The 23,296-nt window shown below is 39.3% G+C and overlaps 1 protein-coding gene across 1 annotated transcript in view; it reads left to right on the forward strand.

Moving 5' to 3' along the window:
• Positions 1-23,296, forward strand: part of SMAD5 (SMAD family member 5) — a 57,486-nt gene that overhangs the window by 8,330 nt on the left and 25,860 nt on the right. Inside the window, exon 2 of the mRNA XM_020875525.2 lies at positions 17,800-18,371. Within this exon, the coding sequence (XP_020731184.1) occupies positions 17,969-18,371 (403 nt within the window). The 5' untranslated portion in view covers positions 17,800-17,968. The remainder of the gene's footprint in view (positions 1-17,799; positions 18,372-23,296) is intronic.

Raw genomic sequence — 23,296 nt, forward strand, 5'->3', positions numbered from 1 at the left:
GTGGTTATCTGGGTCATGAAGATCTTTTTTGTATAGTTCTTCTGTATATTCTTGCCACCTCTTAATATCTTTGCTTCTGTTAGGTCTATACCATTTCTATCCTTTATTGTGCCCATCTTTGCATGAACTGTTCCTGTAATGCACTTCAATAGTTTTGGATGAATAACTTGAATGAATTTAACAAGTTCTCTGAATATGCTTAGTACTGTTTTTTAAAGATTACATTCTAGTGGGAGAGTCGAAAATCAAGAAAACCAACACATACTTGCAAATTGGTAGTACAGTGAAGGAAATTAACATAGTTTTAGATTAGAGATTGGGGAAAACCTACTTTATATAGAGATAATGGGTTGATCAGGGAAGGTGTCGGGAATGATAGCTAAAGCTGAAACCTTGGAGAGCTAGACATTAGTAGTTGGGGCTTGAAGAAAGTGGTCCAGACAAAGAATAGCATTTGTAAAATCTGTGAGGTACAGAAAATATTCTAGTACAGGAAGATAAATGCTTTTGAAAAATGAATTCTTACTCTTATTTGTTGGAAGCCAAAAGTATTTGGCCCTATCTTTGATTGATTTTTCTTAAATTTCAGCCTCCAAATTTGTATAACTCTAAAATTACTGGAGAGAATTCTTTTGAAGTAAAAATTATTCTTATAAATCCTCTTTAGTAAGAATTTTAATATGATTGAGATACATCTGCATTTCCATTTTAAAGTTGGTTTTCCCTGGTAACTATACAGGAAATTCATGTTTATTTTAAGATGTGCAGAATTGCATGAAGCAGAAAGTAAAAAGTACCCTGAATCCCTCTCCACCTCATGGCTAATTCCTTTCAAAAGCTTTGTATTCACATTCTCTTTCATTCATTAGACAAATACTTATTGAGCACATGTATCATTCAGCTTACAGTGATGAGCAAAAACAGATACGGCTCCTCTCATTTACATTCTTGCCAAGTTGGACTGGTAAATATAAAAACATAGATATGTTAAGTGCTGCAAAATAGAGATACGTGACAGAATAAGTGTGTATAATAGGGGTGTTTCACGTAGGCAAGGCAGTCTGGGAAGGCTTCCATGAAGAAGGGATGCTTGAACTAAAATAGAAGTATGATGTGTGTGTGTGTGTGTGTGTGTGTGTGTGTGTGTGTGTTTTGTAATGTGATAGATTCTTTTGTAATGCATGATATCTCTTAATTTTATTGCTGAGGTGCTACTGTATTCTGTGGATTTACAAGTTACTGCTCTGTATTGTTTTTGTGTGGTTGATAGTTGCAGTTTTTCAGAAGAATTTCAGGGAACCTGACATACACAATGATTTCTAAAGCTCATAAGCAAATACCAGTTTTCTTTCTAGCTGTCTGAAATGACAATACCCATCAATGAAAGAATCAGCTATTGGGTTGGTGCAAACGTAATTGCGGTTTCAGACCGCAATTTTAAATTCAGACCGTGAATTTTAAATCATTGTAACTAGGCTCAAACACATCTTTATTTGTCAAAATAGGAACCATTATAATCGATGCATTTTTGCCAGTGAGAAATAAGTTTATTCCTGTAGCATAAAAATTCATGCCTCAAGATTCGACGAACTCTTGGAAAGCATTTTCTGTGTCCTGCTGGTTGTGGAAACTTTTTCCCTGCAGAAAGTTGTTGAGATGCTTGAAGAAGTGACAGTTGGTTGGCAAGAGGTCAAGTGAATATGGCAGATGAGGCAAAATTTCGTTGCCCATTTCTTTCAACTTCCGAAGCAATGGTTGTGCGACATACAGTTGGCTGGTGGTGTGGAGACAAATTGGGCCCTTTCTGTTGACCAGTGCTGGCTGCAGGTGTTGCAGTTTTTGGTGCATCTCACTGATTGACTTCTCAGGTGTAATGGTTTCACTGAGATTCAGAAAGCAAGTTTGGCTTTGGGAAGTGCTTTGGAGCTCCTTCTCAGTCCAGCCACTGAGCCGGCTATCGCCGGTTGTATAAAATCCACTTTTCATCTCGTGTGACAATCCAATTGAGAAATAGTTCATTGTTGTTGTATAAAATAAGAGATGACACGTCAAAGCAGTGAGTTTTAAAATTTTCATTCAGTTCAAGAGGCACCTACTTATCAAACCTTTTCACCGTTCCAGTTTACTTCAAATGCTGAACTACCATAGAATGATTGACTTTGAGTCCTTGGGCAACTTCTTGTGTAGCTGTAAGAGGATCAGGCTTTTCAGGTGGCACTAGTGGTAAAGAACCTGCCTGCCAGTGCAAGAGACAAAAGAGATGTGGGTTCAGTCCCTGGGTTGGGAAGATCCCCTGGAGGTGGGCATGGCAACCCACTTTAGTGTTCTTGCCTGGAGAGTCCCAAGGACAGAGGAGCCTGGCAGACTCGAGTCCATAGGGTTGTGAAGAGTCAGACATGATGGAAGAGACTGAGAACGCACATGGCAGCTTCCGTGGTGCTCTCAGCTGGTCATTATCAACTTCCAGTGACTGGCCACTGTGCTCCTCATTGTCTCCTTTACAAAACTTCTTCAGTCACCACTGCACTGTATGCTCGTTAGCAGTTCCTGGGCCAAATTCAATGTTGATGTTGCGAGTTGTCACCACTGCTTCATGACTCATTTTGAACTCAAATAAGATCACTCAAATTTGTTTTTTGTCTACCATCGTTTCCATCAGTTCAGTTCAGTAACTCAGTTGTGTCCGACTCTTTGCGACCCCATGGACTGCAGCAAGCCAGGCTTCCCTGTCCAACTCCCGGAGCCTACTCAAATTCATGTCCATCCAGTCAGTGATGCCATCCAGCCATCTCATCTTTGGTCGTCCCCTTCTCCTCCCACCTTCAATCTTTTCCAGCATCAGGGTCTTTTCCAATAAGTCAGTTCTTTGCATCAGGTGGTGAAAATATTGGAGTTTCAGCTTTAGCATCAGCCCTTCCAATGAATACTCAGGACTGATTTCCTTTAGGATTGACTGGTTGGATCTCCTTGCAGTCCAGTGGACTTTCAAGAGTCTTCTCCAACACCACAGTTCAAAAGCATCAATTCTTTGGTGTTCAGCTTTTTTTATCATCCAACTCTCACATCCATACGTGACCACTGGAAAAACCATAGCTTTGACTAGATGGACCTCTGTTGGCAAAGTAATGCCTCTGCTTTTTAATATGCTGTCTAGGTTGGTCATAGCTTTTCTTCTAAGGAGCAAGTGTCTTAATTTCGTGGCTGCAGTCACCATCTGCAGTGATTTTGGAGCCCAAGAAAATAAAGTCTCTTATTGTTTCCATGGTTTCCCCATCTATTTGCCATGAAGTGATAGGACCAGATGCCACAGTCAGATTTTTGAATGTTGAGTTTTAAGCCATCTTTTTCACTCCTCTTTCACTTTCATCAAGAGGCTCTTTAGTTCTTCTTCACTTTCTGCCATAAGGGTGGTGTCATCTGCATATCTGAGGTTATTGATATTTCTCCCGGCAATCTTGATTCCAACTTGTGCCTCATCCAGCCCAGCATTTCACATGATGTACTCTGCATATAAGTTAAATAAGCAGGGTGACAATATACAGCCTTGACATACTCCTAGTCTAAAACAAATATAAGATACAAGACAGTAATAAGTCATTAGCAGAAAACCATTAAAATTATGTATAACATAACCACATTTATTTAAGATGTATTCCAGTATCAAATGGCAAAGTTCAACAGTGCAAAACCGCGATTACTTTTGCACCAACTTAATAGTCAGGTTTATACCTTGATAGTCTGGTTTATACTAAACCAGAGGTAAAGTATAAAAAAGCCAAGGTAATAGCAGATAATGTGTTCACAGTTATTAAGTCCCTCCAGGTTGTAAGAAGTAGTGCACATTCCTATCTACTCAGTTACTGGCCTTCTGTGCCTGCTGTATATATTCTTTATTCTGTTTTAATACGGCTTTAATTCTGTTTCAATATCTGTTGACTTATCATATGAAAATCCAGGGTGAAGCTAAGTGATATGGGGCTTCCTTTATGGTCCAGTGGTCGAGTCTGCCTTGCAATGCAAGGGACAGATTTGATCCCTTGTCCAGGAGGCAGCTGAGCCTGTGTGCCATGGCTATTGAGCCCAGGCTCTGGAGCCTGCGAGCCACAACTACTGAGCCCATGCACCACAAGTGCTGAAGCCTGCGTGTCCGAGAGCCTGTGCTCCACAACAGGAGGAGCCTTTGCACTGAGGAGCCTGCACGCTGCAAATAGAGAGCAGTCCGCGTTCACTGCAACTAGAGAAACCTTGCGCAGTAACAAGAGACCCAACATAGCCAAAACCAAATAAATACATTTAAAAAAAACACCACTAAGTGATGTTCTAAACAGCACATGAAGCTCTTCATAGAATCTTTTCTGTTTTCTGTTTACTCTTTATGCTCTTCGAGATTACAGATAGTGTCTTTTAAGACTTAGTTCCTAGTACAGAGTATTCCTGGCTTATTAGGTACCTGATATATTTGTCTTAATCAAATTCAAATCTGACTCCTCTTTGTATCATCCTCCAAATTTGTATATTTATTCCTTCTCTCTTGAGCTCTAATTACACATCTGCTTGGACCAGTACTTGCTTTCTTATGCCCCTCCCCCTCCCCATCACCTTTTTACCTTGTCTTGGCTGTAACTAGAATCCCCTTTTGGGGTGAGTGGTGTCTAATTCTTTCAGCTTTTAAAACTGTACCTTCCTTAGATCGCCCTGTTTCTCTTTTCGGTGGTCAGCGTGTCCCGTGGGTGGGTTGTCTGTAGTGTCCCTCACGTCTCTTCTGCAGCTACTCCCTGGTCTGCGTGCCACCTTCCTGGAGGGCCTTCCTCTCAGTGTCGGGTTACTAGCACGTTTTCAGTTTACGCTCTCTGCCCCTCCTGGTTAAGCCTTTACTTGTCTGTGTGCTCTTGCTGTTTTTGTCTTCCTGAAATGCCTCTTTGAACGTATCTTTCTGCTTAGATAGAACTGTACCCTGCACACAGGATTACTTCTAGCAGCCTGACCCCTTTGCTTTTGTGTTCAGTCTTTCCTTGTTTGGCTTTCATTCTGTGGTGGTGTCTTTCCCTTTAGCTTCACAGTCTAGCTGATTGTTTCCTCCCAGTCTCTTCTGCCTCATTTGGTTTAATGATACATGGGTTTTCCTTATTCCTGTCCTTTATTACCAACTGGGCCATGAGTTATAGATTGTCATATTCCTTTTTGGATCTTGTGATAGACATTACTAAAATTTATGCTGATATCATGAACTGTTATCCACACCTCATCTTTAAAACTTTCTTTTTTCACTTAGGTGCTGTTTGTGTGTGTTTGTGTGTGTGTGTTTAGGTGGGGGAAACATGGAGCCTGTCAGAGATAGGTTACTCTCATAGCTCAGTTGATAAAAGAATCCGCTTGCAGTGCAGGAGACCCTGGTTGATTCCTGGATTGGATTCCTGGGTTGGGAAGATCCGCTGGAGAAGGGATAGGCTACCCATTCCAGTATTTTTGGGCTTCCCTTTTGGCTCAGCTGGTAAAGAATCCGCCTGCAATGCAGGAGACCTGGGTTCAATCTCTGGGTTGGGAAGATCCCCTGGAGAAGGGAAAGGCTACCCACTGCAGTATTCTAGCCTGGAGAATTTCATGGACTGGATAGTCCATGGGGTCACAAAGAGTCAGACACAACTGAGCGACTTTCACTTCACTAACTCCTTCTTAAGCAGTCTTATTTATAACTGTGTAATCTTTCCACCTTTTCCTCCCCAATTTCCACTTATTTGGCGTAATTCCGCTTCCTTTCTGTTCATTTTAAGGTTCCCCTAAATAGAAGTTTAAAAGTGTTTGATCACTAGATTTCATTATATTCAAACTGCAATATTGATGAGATTTGATCCCTGGATTGAGAAGATCCCCTGGAGGAGGGCATGGCAACCCACTCCAGTATTTATGCCTGGAGAATCCCACGGACAGAGGAGCCTGACAGGCTATGGTCCATAAGGTTGCAAAGAGCTGGACATGACTGAAGTGACTTAGCACACATGCAAGATTTACCTTACTCAGATTATCCTATGTATTTCCTAATGGAATGTTAGATTTGGGGGGATTCTGTGGGTTTTAAGGTAGAACTCGAAGTTCCCTGAAAGATATCTTAGGCATTATTCAATTTTTTGTTGGGGCAGTTTATTTGTTTTATTAACTTCTTTGTTAGTCTACCATCTATTATTGTAAGAAGACTTGGCTTTTCAGGAGAAGGCTCAGTTTGATATATAACATTCAAAAAGGCTGGGTTAGTGTGACTTCAGAAGGGCATAAAAGAGAAAACAGAGTTTGTCTTCTATCCCTGCTTATGCTATTGAAATGTCACTTTAACATTTATTAATAATAACTGTTTTTGAAAGAGCTTCTCCTTTTTTTTTTTTTTGGCAAAAGAAAATAATTCCATGATTTAAGTTCCGTGATTTTGGCTTTCACAGGAACGAATTAAATCACATTTAAGGAGTAGTAATAGATATGTTGGGGGCTTCCCTAGTGTCTCAGATGGTAAAGCATCTGTCTGCAATGCAGGAGACCCGGGTTCGATCCCTGGGTTGGGAAGATCCCCTGGAGAAGGAAATGGCAGCCCACTCCAGTATTCTTGCCTGGAAAATCCCATGGACGGAGAAGCTTGGTAGGCTGTCGTCCATGGCGTCGCAAAGAGTCCGACACGACTGAGTGACTTCACCCATTCACTCACTCACTCAATAGATATGTTATTCCCAAGGGTGTACCTTAGGGTAGCTTTAATGTGTTAGGTGGCCCAGCATGACAGAGGCACACAGGATTTGCTCAGAAGCCAGTTTTCATGTGAGTCTTTGTCTTATGTATCTGGGTTATCAAATACATCTTCTTTTCTCCTTAGAAGAAAACTTGGAGGTGAGCAAGCCCTGGTGCACATGAATATACCAAAGATACAACATACAGACTCTCTGCTGAGTAGGTCCTTTGGGAGTTAGAAGAAACATGTATTCTCCTTAGATAGTTTATGCATCATTAGGCAGTAGCCACGCTTCTCCAGAATCAACTGGATGAGGAATGTGAGAGAAGCTTTGAGGATTGGCGAAAGGGGAGGCAGGAAAGGAGAATGAGCACAAGAGAGAAAAAGAGTAGTAGATACTGGTAGGAAGTGATGGGGGAACATCCCAAAGTGCTTTGGGAAAGGGGGAAAGAAAAGGCTGCCTTATTTCTTCTAAGATGTGCATTATTTTCACCTCAATAACATCTCTGAAATTGGGATCTGTCTAATACCGTTGACATTGGAATATTGCTTTTCACTAGGTGGCAGTTTTGATGTTGTTGTCATTGCACGTGCACGAAATCTGCCTTTGCTGTTTTATTGCTGTCATTTCTCTTATTTACACCCTCTGGGAAGATCAAGCAAGGACCAGTATCAAAACTTGCAGGGTGGGTGTCAGTGGTTTGAACTATAATCCAGGAGTAATATTGGAACATTCTTCAAACCTGCAGTATTGATGGCAGAAGGATGATATTATGAAGAAAAAACTAAGTGATGAGAAAACATGGTGTGACAGTTTAATTTACAGCTTTCCTTTCCTTCAGGGTTTATAAAATAATGGTAGACTGACTTCGTATGTTTGATGAAATTAAGTAGCCCAACTGTGTATTTAAAAATCCTGATCCTGATGTAGAAAAAATTTCATGATTATTAGAACAGTAATGACTACAGTTTCCCTTTGCTGAATATGTACTATGCCAGGCACTGAGTTAAGTGTTTATCTCATTTAATTCTCAGGACTGATGTTCATTATACAAAATAGAAATAAATGGAGGTTTAGGTGTGTTAGATCCAGAATTTGAACCCTAGTTCATTAGACCTCAGATCTAGTGTTTTCGTGTGTTAAAATACATATATTAATATGAATATTCCTGTGTTGGTTAGCCTTATTGTGTATTTCTAGCCAGTTGTCTTGTTCTGCCACCTATGTTCCAGCAAACTGAGCTGTAATATTTTCCCGTCCTGGTAGATAAAGTCTGATTTTATGTCTTTATGGGAATAGCATTTATGTCTAAGATACAGCTACTTCATGCCTTTTGTCTTCCTCCATTCCCTTCCCCCAAAGGCCATCCCCTGAATTTCTTTAACATACTGTTCACCCTAAGGATATCTGCCCTTCTCCATGGTGTAGTACAGCGAGGGATGGGCACTTTTAGTTGATTATTAACTTGTAATTCTTTACAGTTAAGTTCTGGGCCTGATTTATCTTTTAGCATCTAGTTTAGTGGCTTGCCCTTTTTAGGTATGCTTTAGTAAATAGCAGCAGCAGCAGTAAACATGTATTGGATAAGTAAGAGTATAAATCTGAGGTTAAGTGTAGCACGTTATTTGTGTCTTATTGTAGAAAGGGAGCACAGAAGACCAGATTTAACTACCCCACAATCTGTAACCTCTAAAGACTTAAGTTACTGAATGTAGCCTTTTTGAATTTTTCTCTATTACTTTGATAAGTTTAGCAATAGTATTAAAGAGTATTGTGGATGACTGTGAATACAATCAGCTGATTGAATTGAGGATGGGTGTTCTCAGTGTTTCTAAATTCATTTTATTTAGTGAAAGGTGAACGGAGTGTGGAAAATTGAACTAACTTTTCTTTTTTTTGTCTTATGTAATTTTTTTTTCCATTTATTTTATTAGTTGAAGGCTAATTACTTTACAGTATTGTAGTGGTTTTTGCCATACATATTCATGAACTAACTTTTCAATGAGAGATTTAAAATTAAACCTTTTGGGTACTAAAAAACCTAATCATACTCTAATTTTCAAAGGTATTGCAAGTTCACTTGGGGTTCATATTGCATATGCTAGCATATGCAAATCAAAAATTGTTATTTTAGTTTATTTTTATATACATAATGAAAAAATTATTTCATAATGGAGGATTTTTGTGAGGATAGAGAATAAATCTATTGCTGTATCACAAGCACTCTGATACTTTTATTTCAGTTTATGAGCCAATATGTTACTTTTAAATACATATTTTACAGAAAAGATGACAAGAGAAAATTGCTCTGTTATATGGATATCGTAAACAGTTTCACCCACAATATAACAATTTTCACTTAGAAATACAAATGCTAAGTATTAAGAAAGTGAATATGTGAAATACAGTTGGGCATATTCTTAGAGTGTTAAATGGAGAGTGCGGAATACCAAGCAGTGCTGTGTTAAACCTCAGTCACGGCCAGAAGTTGGGGAGACTATATATATGCAGAGAAAAAAAAATTAAGGAAGTAAGTATACCAAATGTTAATGTAGTGATGTGGGGGGTAAGTATATTTTATAATTAGAACATTTGTATTTAGAAAAAAATGTTTTAAATGTAGTACATTATTCCGTCATTTCTAAGATAATTATGTTCTTGTGATAGATGTGGCAGAAATGTCCTAATGATAATTTTTTGTTTGTTTGTTTTTTCCTAATGATAATTTAAAAGGCTTTGGATTAAGTCTGCTATAATAAATGTAAATTTTATATAATAGTAACAAATAGTAACTTAGATAGTCCTTTCATGCCTCAAGAGTGACTGAGTTCAACAGAAAGAAGAGTGAGTTAAAGTAGATTAAGAAGCTTAAGAAGCATGGGAATTTGCTGTGTGACTCAGGGAACTCGAACAGATGCTCTGTGACAATCTCGAAGGGTGGGATGGGGAGGGAGATGGAAGGGAGATTCCAGAGAGAGGGGACATGGGTGTACCTATGGCTGATTCTTGTTGATGTTTGACAGAAAACTGCAAAATTCTGTAAAGCAATTATCCTTCAATTAAAAAATAAATAATGTGGCAAAAAAGAAAAATTGAAAGAAAATCACCAGGCCTTATTTGCACGTGTGTATTAAAATGCACAGTTACATGAATGCAAAAAAAAAAAAAAGTTGATGAGCTGTTAAGTGGTATAAAAAAGTCGGTTTGAAAATGAACACATTGGATTATCCTTGGTTTCTGAAACTGTGTGGTCTTGTTTTTTGATAACATGTAATGGTTTGAATGTTTTGGAGAAGTCTAGGAGATGTGGAAGGTATTAATAGTAGATCTTGAAGGGGAGAGCATTTCTTTGCAGGAGGCTTAGTGGGCAGTGTGTGCAGTCTTTAGGAACATAGGTTTTGGAGCTGGGCTGCTGGGGTTCAGTTCCTGACTTTGTTTCTTCCTATCTTTGTAAATAAACGTCTAATTTATGTAAGTTACATCTAGTTTCCTTTCATCTATTCTCTTATCTGTTAAATGAGAATTATGGAATTTACCTTATATGACTGTTTTGAGATTTGAATGATTTTCAGTTTATAGATGCTCCATAGTGCTTGGCATAGTGAAGTTTCAATAAATGTTAGTGGTATTATTCTTCTTATCAGAGGAATATTATTATCTGCTTTAGCAATTGCTTTTGTAGAAAGGAAACTATTCACATTCTTAAAATAGCTGTATTCTTTCAAGAAAGTTAAATGTCTAAAAGTCTGCCTCTGTGGGTAACGTTTTAAGATCACTCATGCACTTTTGTCTTTTCATCAGTAGCAGGGCAGCCCACAGTCTACACTTCCTTTAAGGGTTTTTAGCATGACATAGTAACAGAGGTTCATAATAATAACTAAGCCATTAAGAAAAGCTTATGCTATATTTAGGTCTTCATGAGCCAATGATATTTGGTTCAGGAATGCACTCATTCAAAATGAAACCACTTTAAATGCAGACCAGTATTTCATAGTGGATTGTGAATAAAAGGCCTTATTGGGACTTTATTTTAAAAAAACTAAAAATTTGGGAAATCATTAGGTTATAATTGTAAACATGCATTAAATCTTATAATAAAGAGTGAATTGAATGTAGGCCTAATTTTTCTCATAAAATAATTTAATCACATAATATGACATCCTTCATGCTTGACATTTGTGATGCTAATATTAAGAGCATTTTTATTGTTGTGAAAATACTCGTAAAAATATGTATCGGTTTCCCCAGGGACTTCTGTTAATTTGTTTATAGTGAAGTTATTGTTTCCGTACAGAGAATAGACTTGCTTACTGATCACTATAAAAGTGGTGTACTTCCCAGGCTCACTGTTCATCACCAGTGCAAACCACTGGAGTACTAATAAAGTTGTTATGGACATGTACTTGCCTTTTGGTTGACATAGCACTTGTTTCAGTTGGATACATACCTAGGAATGGAATTGCTGGGTCATAGGGATCCATGTTTAGCGTTAGTAGATATTGTCAAACAGTCTCCCAAAGTGGTTGGGCTAATTTAATTTATGTTTCTGTTGGGCTAACAGAATATGTGAGAGTTGTTTTGATTATCATGAACATCTGCTTTCTTTCTTTTTTTTTTAAATTTTAGCCATTCTGGTGAATGTAGAGTGATACGTCACTGTTTTTTTTTTTAATTTTTAAAAAATTTCTTTGCTGACTAATGCTGTTGAACCCATTTTATCATCTAATGGAAGTTTTGATACCTTTTGTGAAAGTTCCTGATGAGGCCTTTTACTTATTCACTAGTGGATTTTTATGATCAATTTTGCTCCTTTTTTAACTTTGTAAGTTGAAATTTACAAAACAAGTACTTGGATTACTTGCGGCACACACCAGCTATACAGTTTGGAAAGTTATAAAACATTTTTAAAAAGAATTCTGTTAAACGTTTAAAGTTTTAATCATTCCAAATTTAAAGAGGTGAGTGCAAAGTTTGTCCCTTCCCCTTTCCCGGTGGTAGAAATTCATGTGTGAATAGCAGATTTCAGTTTATAAAATATCTATTACATGTATGTTTAAGTGTGTTTTTAGTACTTTAGGCACACATTATTTTATCACTTCAACATTTCAGTGACTTAGGAACCATCATCCCTATTTTATAGAAAAATTAGTGGAGTTAGAGTGATACCTCATCATGGTCATATACCTAGTAAAGGATAGAATCTGAGTCTCTTCTATTTTCATTATGATACTTAAAAAATTAAAATAGTGCATTTTTGAGTTATAAAGTATTTATACACATAGAAAAATAGAGAAAATAATATACTGATGATTTGTCAGATTTTCTTCTAATGTAGTTTTAAAAGAAACACAGCTAAAGCTTTTCCATTCTTTCTTCGGCCTTCTTTCCCTGAAAATAATCTATATTCAGTATCCTGAGATTGCTATATGTCATTTTCATGCATACTTTTATTCTCATCTGTGCATGTCTGTAAAGAACTATTTTTTTTTGTTTTAAATTTTATGTTGTTGCTCTTATAAAGGTATTTTATGTTTTTATGAATTGCTTTTTTAAAACTATTTACTCATTCATTTAATAAACAAGCACTGACCTTAGGTTCAGGGTTATAAGATGGATAAGAAAGACAAGGCTATCTGCCTACTAACATTTTTGTGAGGAAGACATGTAGTTAATAAGTAAAATCAATATCATCATTATGAATGCCATGAGAGAAAAGTGAGCTGGATCAAGGGATAGAGAATGATGTGGGAGTCAGATGTATGCTATTTTCGATAAAATAGTCAGGGACCTCCTTTTCAGGAGGTGACAACTGAGCAGCTAAATTAATTGAGAGAGAAAGCCATGTTAAAAATCCGAGAGAGGAGAATTCCATAGGAGGGAACATCAAGTGCAAAGGCCTTGAGGTAAAAATGACTTCGGAGCATTTGAGAAATGAACACCCTTCAGGTGTGGTTAAGTACAAAGTTAGCTAAGAGAATGCTAAGAAATGAGATTGGAGGAGAAGCCAAAGGCTCAATCTTGCAGGTCCTATAAAGCAACTTTAAAGAATCTGGATATTGAGTGTAATGGGAAACAGCTGGATGATTTTTGAGCCAAAAGATGACATGGTTTGATATACTGCTTTTAGCTTTTTTTTTTCTTTTGGCTGTGCCTTTGCAGCATGTGGGAGCTTAGTTCCTTGACCAGGGATCGAATTCATACCCACTACATTGGAAGCCCGGAGTCTTAACCACTAGATTGCCAGGGAAGTACAGTTTGATACACTTTTAAGATTACTGTTATACTGGAATTCTGTATATTAGAAAATAATATTGAAAGCTCTGTAGAGATATGGAAAGATCTTGAGGATAACATTGTCTATACATTTTTCTGTGCCTTTTTTCAGTATACCACTGTTTATGTAAAAAAGGTTGTGATTATTTATATATCTGTATTTGTGTAGAATTTCTCTGGAAAGACATAAAAGAGGGATTCCCTGTGAGAAGGGGAACGGAAGATGGGAGAAAAATAGGAAGGAAGCTGATCACTCTATACTTAACATGACAGGAAAATACTTAAAATTGTAACAGAAATTGTACACATCTTCAGTATTCAGTCAGCCAAATTTTCACAGTGACTCTCGCATAAAATCACTCAGAGGGAAATGAAGACCTTTGCCAGGATGGCAGAAACCCTCAAGTTTCCTTCTAGTCAGTGCCCGCAGCCTTCCTTTTAAAGGGTAACCACCATCCTGAGTTCTCATAGTATGCATTAGTTTCACCTGTTTGTTTTTTTTGTTTTGTACTGGCACTCTTAACTCCATTCTGTTCTATAGTAGATAATAGATTATCAACTATTTGTATTTTAGCATTGGGGTTTTTGTAGAAACTAATACCTGTAGCCAGCAATTTGTTATGTAAGTGAATATTGAAACACTCTGGTCAATAATGTTCGGGTAGCAAAGGAAGTATTAATACGTCCCTGGCCTATAAGTTGTTAAAAGGTTAAAACAATACAGAAGCATATAGAATAAATCACGCAGGACCCCCTCTCTATTGCTTGTCTCCCGTTTCATGCCTCTCCCTAGAGGTAACTGCAGTCAGTAATTTAGTGTGTAGCCTTTTAGTCCTTGTTCTGGGTTTATATACACAAACAACTTTCTCCCCTTTTTTTCTTGTTAGTAAATAATATGGTTAGTATTTAATAGTAATAGAGATGCTAGATTAGTAGTTAGCATTTGTTAAGCATGTTCTAGTGGTCTTCAAGCTCCTCTGTTTTGTCTCCCTCTTTTTCAGTGTAGCATTGCTTCGTACATGCTGTCTCTCATATACATGCACTACTCTAGATTGCCAGGAGAAATGTCAGTAACTTCACATATGCAGATGACACCATCCTTATGGCACAAAGTGAAGAGGGACTAAAGAGCCTCTTGATGAAGGTGAAAGAGGAGAGTGAAAAAGCTGGCTTAAAACTCAATATTCAAAAAACTAAGAACATGGTATCTGGTCCCATCAGTTCAGTTCAATTCAGTCACTCAGTTTTGTCCGACTCTTTGCAACCCCATGGACTGCAGCATGCCAGGCTTCCCTGTTCATCACCAACTCCCAGAGCTTGCTCAAACTTATATCTGTTGAGTTGGTGATGCCATCCAACCATCTTGTCCTCTGCCATCCCCTTCTGTCATCCCTTTCTGATCCCATCACGTCGTGACAAATAGATGGGGAAACAATGGGAACAGTGACAGACGTTATTTTCCTGGGCTCCCAAATCACTGTGGATGGTGACTGCAGCCATGAAATTAAAAGATGCTTGCTCCTTGGAAGAAAAGCAATGACAAACCTAGACAGCATATTAAAAAACAGAGACATTACTTGGCCTACAAAGGTCTGTATAGTCAAAGCTATGGTTTTTCCAGTAGTCATATATGGATGTGAGACTTGGATCATAAAGAAAGCCGAGCCCCAAAGAATTGATGCTTGGTATTGGAGAAGACTCTTGAGAGTCCCTTGGACTGCAAGGCAGATCAAACCAGTCAATCCAAAGGAAATCAGTCCTGAGTATTCATTGGAAGGACTGATGCTGAAGCTGGAGCACCAGTACTTTGGCCACCTGATGCAAAGAGCCGACTCACTTGAAAAGACCCTGATGTTGGGAAAGATGGAAGGCAGGATGAGAAGTGGGTGGCAGAGGATGAGATGGTTGGATGGTATCACTGACTCCATGGACATGGGTTTGAGTAAACTCCAGGAGATGGTGAAGGACAGGGAAGCCTTGCGGCTGCAATCCATGAGATCACAAAGAGTGGGATGTGACTGACTGAACAACAACACTCTGTCTAGCTTCTGTTATATTCTAGTATTAAGGAATTAAGATCTTAACCAGCCAGGTCTGTCTACTCTTTATCCTGGAAAATGCCCTATTCATATCTGCCCATGTATTTTTTTATGTCCCCCTTTCCTTTGAAATTTCCCTTCTCATCTCAGACAACCAAATCATGCCTTTACTTTCTGACCCAGATGGCTTTTATCCTGTATCCTTAATGCTGCTACAACTGAAGTAAGCCTTTTTATACAGTTTGTTTAACTCGTAACACTTTACACTCTGTGACCTGTTCCTGAAACCTGCTTTGTTTTCTTGTTCTATTTCCCTGGTTCAATGTAGGCAGTTTTGTTTTCCTGATGAAAATTATCCTGTGAAGGGTGGGGAAAGACAGACTGCCTAGGCTTGGGCATATCCATTCATGCATAAGGAGTATACCTTCACTTCCTTGGGGCACCCTTCCTCATATGGTTCTTTATAGCGGTCTTTATAGCCACTGCTGAGCATGTCTGTCACTTCCCAGTGACACCAAATTACTTGGTGGGATTTGAATTTAGTGAAATGAGGTATAAGTTTTCCTCTGCACTCTGTGTGGTCTGGCCTTGCAAGTAGGCAGGAGTCAACCTAATTGAAGATCGTGCAGTTCCTAGTGACAGGTGCCAAGAGGTTATGATACACGTTTCTTGGGTGTGGTGTACAGTGAATAAATGCTTGTAGCTCTTGGCCCTTTTTTGATCACTGAAGCACTTTTTAATTAATATTTTTATTTCTAGAGGAAGAACTGTAGTTTTCTATAGCTCTACAACCCTTTTCTTCTAAAGAGGATTCAGTGCTCCTCTTTTTTTCTTTTTCTGGATCAGCACCTAGAACAGTGCCTGGCACTTAATAGGCTCTTAGTAGGCACATGTTGAAAAAATAAATCAGTTGGTTCTTAAGATGAAACTATTTGATACTATTTTTTTTAAAGTACCATTATAACTATTCATAGTACATGGCACATAACAAGCAATCAGTTTTTATTTGTTGAATTTAACTGTTTTATTTTGTTTACTCAGACTGTAAGTATCTGCCTGCAATGTGGGAGACCCGGGTTTGATCCCCAGCTTGGGAAGATCCCCTGGAGAAGGAAATGGCCACCCACTCCAGTATTCTTGCCTGGGAAATCCCATGGACAGAGGAGCCTGGTGGGCTATAGTTCATGGGGTTCGAAGAGTTGGACATGACTGAGCAACTAACACTCTGACTTTACTGGACTGACTGACTGTATTTTTTGGCTGTGCTGCGTGGGCTCTTCTCTAGTTGTGGTGCGTGGGCCTCTCACCGCGGTGGCTTCTCTCGTTGAGGAGCACAGGCTCTAGGGCACGCAGGCTCAGTAGCAGGAACTCCCGGGCTCTGGAGCACAGGTTCAGTAGTTGCGTCGCACAAGCTTAGCTGCTCTGTGGCATGTGGGATCTTCCCAAATCAGGGAACAAACCTGTGTCTCCTGCATTGGCAGGCAGATTCTTTACCCGTTAGCCACCAGGGAAGCCCTACTGGAGTTTTAACTGAGCACGTATATTCTTTTCTGGGAAGATCACCCCAATCCAGAATAAGCTTGATGCTAGAATATTCTGTTATTTGTCCAAGACAGAGTTGCAGCATTATTCATCAATTTTAGGTATAAGAAAGCAAGCATCTTTTGTTACTGACATCCTTTTTCCAAGCATTACTCCTGCTATTTCACTAGTAGCTAGTTGTGTGTGTGGTTGACTGTAGTAACCACAGGAGACTGTACCCACTCTTATCAGTAGAGTGCCACTACATATCACTGCTTCAGGGTATACAATGGTGTTCTGCCTGGAGCAGGTTTAGTAACTTAACATACATAAAATATCAGAGAAGGCAATAGGAATTATGAAATGATAAACTATTTTAGGGGGATTAAACTTTGGGTTTATTCTTTTTAAATCTAACTTTCTTCATTTTAAAAGTAGATACTTCCCATTTTTCTGCCAGTTGAGTGTGTTATGATTTATTTGAGGGCTTGGTATGTCTTATGACAACTTCTAATAAAATTTGCATCTAATAATGTGACTTGAGTAGTACTGTGACTTTTGTGCAAACCTTACAAGTCTGTGAAACATTTTAAAGAAAGTAATGATCCTAGGGAAGTGCTAGGTTTCTCTTAAGACCTTTGTTCAAATCAGGATACTATTATGTTCAAAACTGACACAGCATATAACATGGATTTCAGTGAAAAAAACTACTTTAGAACCTTGGGGGCTGCTGACGGAAGGAAATAAAGGTCTAGGGCTGTTTTTTGTGGGGTGATAATGTGAGTTGACTAATTGGAAAAGACCCTGATGCTGGGAGGGATTGGGGGCAGGAGGAGAAGGGGACCACAGAGGATGAGATGGCTGGATGGCATCACCGACTCGATGGACATGAGTTTGAGTAAACTCCAGGAGTTGGTGATGGACAGGGAGGCCTGGCGTGCTGCAGTTCATGGGGTCGCAGAGTCGGACACGACTGAGCGACTGAACTGAACGTGTGGAAAGTAGAGCACCTTCCTTTGCTTTTGGCTATCATTTGATATTGCCAATGAGATTCGTATTGTGAAGAAGGAAGTGAGTGGTCACAGGGCTTAAGAGAAAATTTTTCTATCGACTTAGGTTTTTTGTTTTACTTGGTAAGGCTTTTCTGCTCTTATTTGAAAGTAATATACTTTTCAAATTATATTGATTTAAATGTATGTAAATTGTATTTATTTAAACTAGGGATCTTATCCTTTTCACCTTTTCTCTTTCAGGGCTTGAACCAATGAAAGAAGCTTATGGCACTTATGAAGATAAATGTCACTCCTTCCTTTTAAATTGCAGCTTTTGCTTAGGGCCTGTATATGACTTTCCACCTGTGATCTGTGTGTTCAGTAGACACTGACTTTGAGTTGCAGAAAGGTTTCTGAAGATTTAAATCAAATGACGTCAATGGCCAGCTTGTTTTCTTTTACTAGTCCAGCAGTAAAACGATTGTTGGGCTGGAAGCAAGGTGATGAAGAGGAGAAATGGGCAGAAAAGGCAGTCGATGCTTTGGTGAAAAAACTAAAAAAGAAAAAAGGTGCCATGGAGGAACTGGAGAAAGCCTTGAGCAGTCCAGGACAACCAAGCAAATGTGTCACTATCCCCAGATCTTTAGATGGACGCCTGCAGGTTTCTCACAGAAAAGGCTTACCCCACGTTATATACTGTCGTGTTTGGCGCTGGCCTGATCTGCAGAGTCATCATGAGCTAAAGCCATTGGATATTTGTGAATTTCCTTTTGGATCTAAGCAAAAAGAAGTTTGTATCAACCCATACCACTATAAGAGAGTGGAGAGTCCAGGTAGGTTTTAATTCCCCTGGGAAGAATTATAAAAACGTCTGCCTTCCTGATTTGCATTTGACTGAATTTAGTAATTAATAGGTTATTTTAGCTTTATGCTTCCTTCTTAAAGATTTTAATCTTGGAAGTAATACTGGACCTTGTATTTAGCTTAATATACAGGTGATATAGCTCCCAAGTGGCTTATTCTAATTCACTGTCCTCTGTAAGCAGCCAGTCATATGTACTCTGCCATTCCTCTATTTTATTTAAAGTCTAAGTTCCATATGTGTACTGCATCCCACCCCTTTTTGTTTATTCAAGAACTTTGCTTCCACAATTATTACCCGCTTCCCAGCATTTTATTTTCCTTCTCTGCTAGACTTTTTCTGAAACCATCAAGCATGCTGTTACACTGCCCAACCTCAAATGAAAGTTAAGAAAGAATTTCTGTCCTGACCTCAGCCATGTGACCCCACCTCCAACCTACTTTGTATAGGAGTCTCCATCTGTATTATCTCTATATTACTGTTCTTCCTGTTCTTTGTTGACACCCACTCTTGTTAGTCTTTCTTTCCTACCTTTTGACTTGTCAAATTCACTAATGACTGCCTTCTTACAGATAGAGGGATCAATCATTCTTAGTCCTCATCTTATTTGCACTGTCAGCATTATTTGATACAGTTGCTCTCCTTTCCTCCCACTCAAACTTTATCATATTGGCTTCGGAAGTACAGCACTCTTATAATTCTCCTACCTCACTGCCTGTTTTTGTTTAGTCTCTTTGTTGGCTATTTTCCTGTTTTCACAGGACTCAGTCCCTTGACTTTTTCTCCATCTATACTTTTCCTGTAGGTACTCTTATGTTATCACATGTCTTAAAACCATCTCTAAATTCATGCTCACATTTTGAACTCCAGAGTCAGCGTCTCCTGACTCTATCCAGTTGCCTACATAACATCTCCACCTGAATGTCTAATAAACATACAAGGTTTAATGTCAGGATAGGACTGTGAATTTGTTTTTTCCCACCAAGTCATTTCTTCCTGCAGTTTTCCCTGTTGTAATCAATGGCAGTAGCATTCACATAACTGCTCCCTGGAAGTCATCTTTTATTTCTCTCTGAAGTTCTGTGCTTAAGCTATGAGGAAATGCTGTTTACTATACCTTCAGAATATACTTTGATCATATCATCTCTCACCATCTCTAACACCACTACTCTAGTACAGACCATCATCATCTTTTACCTTAAGTAGTCTCCTGATTGGTCTCTCTGCCTCTTCTCTTTCCCCCAGTCCATTTTGTTTTCTGTTACAGCAGCCAGAGTGAGTGTTATGAAGTATATATATCAAATCATGTCAGTCCCTGCCCAGAACACTTAAAGGCTTTCTGCCACACTTAGAACAGATTTCTACGGGGGTCTACATGACCCATCCTCAAGCTTCCTCTGTTCCCTGGACTTGCCATACTCCTGCATCCAGGCTTTTTTCTCATGCTCTTTCCTCTACTTAGAGTACTCTCTTCCCAGCATCTTTTCGTGTCACATTTTCTCATTTCATTCTGTCCTTGCTTAAATGCCTTGTCACTACTTGATTGTTAGGTATTCATTTTGTTTATTGACTGATGTGAGAAGGACCTTCCTCTGTCTCGTTCTGTACTGCATTCCCAGTGCCTAGAATAGTTTTATTACCTGGAACTTAGGAGTGAGTGCTCAGTAAATATTTTTTTTTTGTATTGAATGAATTATATAAGCTGAGATACTAGTTGGGTACATTACTTACCTATTGCTACATAACAAAGTATCACAAGCTAAGGGCCTAACACACATTAATTATCTCCCAGTTTCTGTCAGTCAGGAGTCCAGGTATGGCTTTACTTGGATCCTTTGCAAGGCTGTAAACTAGGTATTGATCAGGCTTGGGTCTACATTGGAGGCTCAACTGAGAAAGGTTCTGCTTCCCAGCTCATGTGATTATTATCAGGATTCAGTTCCTTTCAGGCTGTTGGGGTTCTGGCTGGTTGTTGACTCCTTCATTGGCTTACCATGTGACCACCTCTGTAGGTAGCTCACATTCATGGCTGCTTATTTCTTCAAACCCAGGAAGAAAGGGTTTTCTTGCTAGAAGAGGCATTGTGTTCTGGTGGAATGTTAGTATATACATTCTGTTCCTTTTGCCATATTCTGTTGCTTAAGAGCAAGTCACAGATAATATACTCAGATGGACGGGATTACACAGGGTAAACACCCAGAGGCAGGAATCATGATAGCCACCTTAGTCTGCTGGCCACACTAGATTTCACCTGCAGATAGTAAATGCCGATATGGTTAAAAACAAACAAACAAAAAAACTGTAGCAATAACATTAGATGTGGAAACTAGCAAAAAAGAAAAAAAAAATAGGAGTAATGGTGCTGTCAGGGAAAGTTTATTTTAAGGGCTTTAGAGCTGTCAGTTAGTATTTGAGGTGATTTTTAATTTCTTATTGAATCCCAGGAGAGCTATAGCCAGAGGAATTGATGAAGAAAGGAAAATATGAGGATTTAAAAGAGAAGTATAGTCTGAAAATCCCAGGCTTGATATTTGCTAGAAGTTGTTGGCAAGAAAGGGAATTTAGTATATTCCCTCATAACCAGGGTGTGTCTGATAGTCAATAGAAATGTCTTTTGTTATCTGTTTTCCTCAGCTGTGATTCATTCTGTAGAAAAGATTGGGGCTTAGGCCTGGTATGCTTAAGCAAGTTAAATAGCTGTGACATGGGATGGATTACTTTTAGTACCAGTATTAATAAAGTCATAGTAATGAACATCATTGAGCACATAAGGACTAGATACCCTTCATGAATCCCTGCTTTGTCAGGGCTGAGGGGCTTGCATAACCAGTGAAGCTGTGAAGCATGCTGTGCAGGGCCACCCAGAACATGACGAGTTCTAGCAAAACGTGGTCCACTGGAGGAGGAAGGGCAGCCCACTCCAGTGTTCTTGCTGTGAGAACTCCATGAGCGATATGAAAATGCAAAAAGATATGACACAGAAAGATGAGCCCCTTTCGTCAGAAGGTGTCCAGTATGCTACTCGGAAAGTGTTAGTTGCTCAGTTGTGTCCAACTCCTTGCGACCCCATGGATTGTAGCCCATCAGGCTCCTCCGTCCTTGGAATTCTCCAGGCAAGAGTACTGGAGTGGGTAGCCATTCCCTTCTCCAGGGGATCTTCCCAACCCAAGGATCAAACCCTGGTCTCCTGCATTGCACGCAGATTCTTTACCATCTAAGCCACCAGGGAAGCAAAAATGCTGCTGGGAAAGTAGTGGCAGTGATTTAGTCACTAAATTGTGTCCAACTCTTGCAATCCCTTGGACTTTAGCCTGTCAAGCTCCTCTGTCCATGGGATTTCCCAGGCAAGAATACTGGAATAGGTTGTCATTTCCTTCTCCAGGGGATCTTCCTGACCCAGGGGTCAAACCCATGTCTCCTGCATGGCAGGCGGATTCTTTACCACTGAGCCACCAGAGTCGCAGAGAGCAATTACTAGTAGCTCCAGGAAGAAGGAAGCAGCTGGGCCAAAGTGGAAACAGTGCTCAGTTGTGGATGTATCTGGTGGTGAAAGTAAAGTCTGATGCTGCAAAGAACAGTATTCCATAGGAACCTGGAATGTTAGGTCCATAAATCAACGTAAATTGGACGTGGTCAAGCAGGAGATGGCAAGAGTGAACATTGACATCTTAGGAATCAGTGAACTAAAATGGACGGGAATGGGAAAATTTAATTCAGATGACCATATATCTACTACTGTGGGCAAGAATCCCTTAGAAGAAATGGAGTAGCCCTCCCAGTTCTCAAAAGAGTCTGATATGCAGTATTTGGGTGCAACCTCAAAAATGATAGCATGACCTTGATTCGTTTCCAAGGCAAACCGTTCAGCATCACAGTAATCCAAGTCTGTGCCCTAACCACTGATGCTGAAGAAGCTGAAGTTGAATGGTGCTATGAAGACCTACAGCACTTTCTAGAACTAACCAAAAAAGATGTCCTTTTTATCACAGGGGATTGGAATGCAAAAGTAGGAAGTCAAGAGACACCTGAAGTAAAGGCAAGTTTGGCCTTGGAGTACAAAATGAAGCAGGGCAAAGGCTAGTAGTTTTTTCAAGAAAACATGCTGGTCATAGCGAATGCCCTTTTCCAGCAACCCAAGATACGACTCTACACATGGACATCACCAGATGGTCAATACTGAAATCAGATTGATTATATTCTTTGCAGTTGAAGATGAAGAAACCCTATACAGTTAGCTAAAATAAGGCCTGGAACTGATTGTGGCTCAGATCATGAACTTCTTATTGAAAAATTTAGGCTTAAATTGAAGAAAATAAACCACTAGGCTATTCAGGTATGACCTAGATCAGACCCTTCATAATTATTCAGTGAAAGTGATGAATAGATGTAAGGGATTAGATCTGATAGAGTGCCTGCAGAACTATAGATGGAAGTTTGTAACATTGTACAGGAGGCAGTGACCAAAACCATTCCAAAGAAAAACTGCAAAAGGCAAAGTGGTTTTCTGAGGAGGCTTTACAAATAACTGAGTAAAGAAGAAAAGCGAAAGGCAAGGGAGAAAGGGAAAGATGTACCCAGCTGAATGCAGAGTTCCAGAGAATAGCAAAGAGAGATAGAAGGCCTTCTTAAATGAACAATGCCAAGGAATAGAGGAAGACAGTAGAATGGGAAAGACTAGAGATCTCTTCAGGAAAATTGGAGCTATCAAGGAAAGATCTTGTGCAAGGATGTGCATGATAAAGAACAGAAACGGTAAGGACCTAACAATTAGAGGAGATTAAGAAGAGGTGGTAAAAATACACGAAGAACTATACAAAAAAGGTCTTAATGACCTGGATAACCACAATGGTGAGGTCACTCACCTAGAGCCAGACATCCTGGAGTGTGAAGCCGAGT

Source organism: Odocoileus virginianus, chromosome 3 (assembly GCF_023699985.2).
Source record: "Odocoileus virginianus isolate 20LAN1187 ecotype Illinois chromosome 3, Ovbor_1.2, whole genome shotgun sequence".
Classification (NCBI taxonomy): domain Eukaryota; kingdom Metazoa; phylum Chordata; class Mammalia; order Artiodactyla; family Cervidae; genus Odocoileus; species Odocoileus virginianus.